This window comes from Mizuhopecten yessoensis, unplaced genomic scaffold (genome assembly GCF_002113885.1).
Source record: "Mizuhopecten yessoensis strain PY_sf001 unplaced genomic scaffold, ASM211388v2 scaffold8039, whole genome shotgun sequence".
Lineage (NCBI taxonomy): Eukaryota > Metazoa > Mollusca > Bivalvia > Pectinida > Pectinidae > Mizuhopecten > Mizuhopecten yessoensis.
This window is the reverse complement of record NW_018407348.1, coordinates 264,366-270,382: the sequence shown is the minus strand read 5'-3', so window position 1 is coordinate 270,382 and position 6,017 is coordinate 264,366. Positions and strand designations below refer to the sequence as shown.

The following is a 6,017-nucleotide window of genomic DNA, read 5'->3' as shown; positions in this document are numbered from 1 at the left end:
TGGAAACCATTTTCAGGAACTCAAGGTACCAGGTCATTTGCATAATCATCACATTTATTCATTTATCAATAACTATCCTACAACATACATGTATACAGAAATAATGTCATATCCATTCCAAGTAATTAATAAAAGATTCTGGTAATATTGGTTTTGATCAAACTTCGCTAATCATCATTAATAAAGAGAAATCAATACAAATTTAGATTCCAAGAACGTTTACTTAACGTTTGTTCAAAGGGGAATCACTCTACCGAAAATCACATAATCATCACACTTCCCCCTCCTTAAGTCCATGCGTCCCGCATGACAAATCTAGTATCTACTAAACACACTAATAGAAAATTAATAAACTTCAAACTAAATGCACCAGCGTGTCAGTTTTTCGCACCACATACACCACAAAACGACTCCGTCTCCTCCATCTCAACAATTTCTATCTGCCTATCTCCTTCAGTGTACTTTGTTGTTTTCCATACAACACGTCTCTGTACCACTGGCGTTGTTTGTGACGATACGCTTCTTGCCACTGTCATTACAGCCTTAGGAGCTTGGTGGACATTTGCTGGAGGTCTATTAATTCGAGGGACTTTCTGTGGAATGCAGTTCCTAAGATCCTTTGGGCTTAACTTCGCTGACACTTGTTTCGGAGTGAACACTTGTTCTGGCCGTGTTGGTTTCCTTACTGCAGGATCGGGAACGGCTGTCAGATTAGGTTCCTCATCAACAGAGTGGTCATCACCATTGTCGTCATCGTCGTCGGAGTCCGACACATGGCCAATGATGCTCGCAAGATCACCAGGGTCAGTGTCTCTCCACGAATCCCCTTCATCCTTATCAGCCTGCTGGCTGCCCACTTCAGCAGAAGATCCCGGTTTTTCTGACTGTTCCGTGCTATGCTTTCTCTTTCCATGTCGGACAAGATTACTAGCAGTAGTGGTAGCGAACTGACACATTTCACAGGTGTAGGACTTCTTCTCCATTTCCCGCAAACCACAATTGACAAAATGTTCCTTCATCTTCTCCATGTCACCGCACGTGAAGGCACACATAGGACACCTTTGCTCTTTCCGAGGTGTAGTCTTTGTCTTCACCATTTCTAAAATAAACAGAAAAGTAGCAATATTCAAACGACAGTTGGGTATGGTATGCTGTTATATATGCAACATTTACCAGTTCCAATATCAACTCTGTTGTCTTTTCAGTCGCATTCGGTCCACGTGAACTATTTGGGGTGTTCCACGGGCCCCACAAAGTACCTTGTAGGTAACATCTGAGCATTTGTTGACCACTTCAAAAGGTCCTCTCCAATAGCTTGGGAGCTTGGGAGAACGGCCTGATAGATACCTTGGGAAATAAACATAGACTAGATCGCCAGTCGAGAAAGACTGCCAGCTGAGCTTTTGGTCATGCCATATCTTTTGTCGTAGCATGGCTCCAGTTGCGTGTTGCCTGACATGAGTATGCGCTGCCTCCATTTTCTCCTTTAACTACCAAGCCCACTGATTTGATGGGATTTTCTTCACGCAAGTCGGCATCTCATACATTATATCCATAGGCGTTGATACTTCCCTGCCAAGCATGAGGGCATTTGGGCTGCTGCCGGTAGTCTCATGGACCACGGACCGATATGCCATGGTAACAAATGGCAGATGGTCATCCCAATCCGTGTGATGATCATTGACATATGAACCCAACATTGAAATCATGGTGCGGTTAAACCTCTCAACCATACCGTCTCCTTCCGGATGGTATGGGGTGGTGCGTGTCTTTTTGATGTGCAACACCTCACACATTTGCGAGAAAAGCTGTCCTTCGAACTGTCTGCCTTGATCAGAATGGATTACAGCAGGTACGCCAAACCGTGTCACTACCTCCCTGACAATGATATTGGCCACAGTCTTGGCTGTCATGTCGGGCATTGGAAAGGCCTCGGTCCATTTCGTGAAGTAATCTGAAACTACCAGCACATAACGATTTCCGTTGCTGGTCAATGGCAGGTCACCAAGGATGTCGGTTGCTATTCTTTCCATAGGCATACCCGAACCAACTATCTGCATAGGAGCTCTCGGAGATTTGATTGGCCCTTTCTTCTTTGAGCATACTTCACATCCTGCTATATACTGCCTCACGTCCCTTTGAAGACCAGGCCAGTAGAAACTCTGTCTTATCTTGCTTAAGGTCTTTTTCACTCCAAGATGACCCGCAGTCCGATGATCATGGCACATCTTCAGCATGTTCCTGCGTTCAGTCATGGGTACTACCGCCTGCAACGTTGTACCTTTCGTGTCTTGCCACTTGCGGTATAGCATGTCATTCTCCACTATCAACATGTTCCGCTGAGACCATAGAGATTTCACCATCGCTCCTCCCATATGCACGTCTGTATTACTGGGTTTCACCTTAGTATCCACCCACTTTCGTATGAGCACGATGTCTTGATCTTCTTGTTGGAGCAGTGACAAGGATTTCCCTTCCATAGGATCCTGTTTTTCACCGACTTTTTCATCTTGGCAAGATCCTGTCCCCGTCATCACACACACAGACAATTTTGAATCCACGTTCCATGCAGGATCAAACTTGCATTTTGCACAAGGCCGTCGGCTCAGAGCATCTGCATTTGAATGTTGAGATCCTGGTCGGTGTTCGATAGTCATATCGTACATACCGAGTACTTCAATCCACCTTGCCAGCTGCCCCTCGGGGTCCTTAAAATTGAGGAGCCAGCGCAGAGAACTGTGGTCCGTACGCAGAAGGAAATGCTTTCCATACAAGTAATGGCGGAAATACTTGACAAAGAAAACAACAGCAAGCAACTCTTTCCTTGTAACACAGTATTTCCTTTCTGACTTTGACAGTGTTCGACCTGCGTACGCGATCACTCTTTCCTGCCCATCCTGTACCTGTGACAATACACCTCCAATAGCCAGGTCACTTGCATCGGTGTCAAGCACAAAAGGTTGAGTGAAGTCTGGGTAAGCCAGTATCGGAGACTGGCATAACTTTGATTTGAGGCAATCGAAAGCCTCCTGGCATTCTTTCGTCCAAACAAACCGGTTGTGTTTTTCAGTGAGTTTATGCAGTGGTTTGGCGACATCAGAGAAACCCTTGACGAATCGCCTGTAATAGCTGCACAAGCCGAGAAACGATCGCACCTCCGTCACAGTTGTAGGTTCTGGCCAGTCTTTTACAGCTTGTATCTTTTTCGGGTCAGTGGATACCCCTTCAGGAGAAATGATATGTCCAAGGAACTCTACTTTTCTTGCACATAACGTACATTTCTTCGCCTTCAGTTTCAAGCCTGCATTTGCGAGGCGCTCCAGTACTCTCCCCAAATTGCTTAACATTTCTTCAAATGTTTTGCCAGTGACAATAACATCATCCAGGTATATGAGGCAGATGTCCCACTGTAATCCATGCAACACGGTTTCCATGAGTCGTTCGAATGTTGCTGGGGCGTTGCATAGACCAAACGGCATTACGTTGAATTGATATAGCCCGCGCGTGGTCGAGAAAGCGGTTTTTGGTTTATCCTGATCTTCCATCTCTACTTGCCAGTAGCCAGAACATAAATCAAGTGTGGAAAACCAGCACGCTCCAGACAACTGATCTAGTGATTCATCAATTCTCGGCAGCGGATAGGCGTCTTTTATAGTTGCATCGTTGAGACGTCTATAGTCTACACAGAACCGAGTGCTGCCGTCCTTCTTTTTCACTAGAACCACACCAGAAGACCAAGGACTAGTTGAAGGTTCAATGATTCCCTTGTCGAGCATGTCGTCGATATGCTTATCTACTGTCTGTTTAGTATGAACTGGAAGCCTACGAATGGGCTGCTTGATTGGCCGGTGACCACCGACATTGATAGCGTGTTTCACAACACCGGTCTGGCCAATGTCTTGATCGTCACTTGCAAATGCACCTACATGTTGAAGAATCAAGGCGCGTACTTGCTTAACTTGTTTTTTTTGTAAGCCCTTCGCTGGTTCTTTCTAGCAAGTTTTTTAATGCCGGGGTTAATGCCTCCTTTTCTTCACTGATGAGGTCACATGCCATTACCCTGTCCACTGGTGTAAGAGATCCGACAACCGTCCCTGCGTGCACCACCTTGACATCAGGGGAGACGTTCATGATTCTCACAGGTACTTTTCCACCATTATTTACCAAAGTCTTTCCTATCAAGGCTCTATCGGTGTCCAAGAATTTCTTTGAAGGTTCTATTATACTCATCCCATCAGGCATAGTTGTACCTGTTGGAATGATCACCTGACCATAGGTGACCACTTCCGACTCTGGAGGAATGTTCAGAGTATCAGAAATAGTCACTTGATAACAACCTATCCTCCCTTCAGCCAATAAGTCTACCTTCTGCTGCCTAATGGTAAGGCTTCGTTTCACAATGTCCACCACACACTTTTCGTCGTTCATGAAATCTAATCCTAGAACACCGTCCACAGATAAACTTGCCACTACAACGCTTCTCTTGTATAGGTGATTGTCGATAAACATTGCCACAGCCGTCTGGCCAATAACTGCCAGTGGTTCCCCGTTTGCTGATAAAATATCCCGAGATACCTCTGTCACGTGACGTTTGTCCCCATCTTTGCTGCAGATTGTTTTGAACATATTGTCAGATATAAGCGAAACTGTCGCTCCCGTATCCACCAGAAACTTTCCCATAACTCCCTCGATCAACACTTTGACATATATTCCTGGTTCTCCTGCCTGTCTTTGCACACCAACCTGTTCTTTCTTCTGAGTATCGTTTGACCTTCCATTTCTACTGTCCGACCGGTTGACTTTTCCTTCTTTGGTGCAATCCNATGTCATATCCATTCCAAGTAATTAATAAAAGATTCTGGTAATATTGGTTTTGATCAAACTTCGCTAATCATCAGTAATAAAGAGAAATCAATACTAATCTAGATTCCAAGAACGTTTACTTAACGTTTGTTCAAAGGGGAATCACTCTACCGAAAATCACATAATCATCACACTAGTGTACATATGTAGAATTACAGCTAATGTCTAAAGTGTTCCGAAACATACTAGTGTACATCTATAGAATTACAGCTAATGTCTAAAGTGTACCGAAACATACTAGTGTACATCTATAGAATTACAGATAATGTCTAAAGTGTTCCGAAACATACTAGTGTACATATGTAGAATTACAGCTAATGTCAAAAGTGTTCCGAAACATACTAGTGTACATCTATAGAATTACAGCTAATGTCTAAAGTGTTCCTAAACATACTAGTGCACATATATAGAATTACAGCTAATGTCTAAAGTGTTCCGAAACACAGTAGTGTACATATATAGAATTACATATGTACAGCTAATGTCTAAAGTGTTCCGAAACACACTAGTGTACACNGTTATTCTGTCATCATACCTATAAGAAGGCCGTGTCAAGGGTTCACTGGTGCCAGTTTCATCACTATATCTATAGTGAGCGGACGGCAGACTTTGTCGCTCGCTTAAAGGAACCCCGCAAGCATTTCCTCTATATCCTCCATCAATGACTGGGCTCAAACTCGGCTGTGGATCAACTTGGACGAACTTTGTACGTTGATCAGCATCTTCCAGTTGTATCCCGCTCCGTGTCTGATCAGCACCAAGGTCGACCTGAGATCTACGAGTTGTCACTATTCCAGAGTCAGCCATAGTCCTCTCATTGTCACACATGCCCGTGTTAGTGGTCCTGGGTGTAGAATGTCGCGCTGGGCTGCCTTGAGGTCTCCGTCCTAAACCATAGGACGCGATGCGAGACTCAAGCTCCTCTATCGTCTTGTTAATCTCATCCATTGTGAACTTATGTTGAAAGCACAAATATTTGTTCAACTATGATCCCACCGCTGCCACCATTAAAATGTAACGTGCAACCCCTGGTAGCGTGTGTGCACCGTGTGAATCTCAATTATGACCGAGCTACCTGCTCTAGAAGCGATTGGGATCCTCGGCTACCTGGCCGAGCAGTTGAACAATAACACTTAACAATATCAACAATATTT

The 6,017-nt window shown here is 44.4% G+C and overlaps 1 protein-coding gene across 1 annotated transcript; it reads right to left on the bottom strand.

Moving 5' to 3' along the window:
* Positions 1-377: 377 nt before the first annotated feature.
* Positions 378-1,097, bottom strand: LOC110454736 (transcription factor HIVEP3-like). Its single transcript, XM_021504412.1, has one exon. It carries the CDS (start codon positions 1,095-1,097, stop codon positions 378-380), a length of 720 nt encoding a protein of 239 aa, XP_021360087.1.
* Between the last annotated feature and the right edge of the window lie 4,920 nt (positions 1,098-6,017).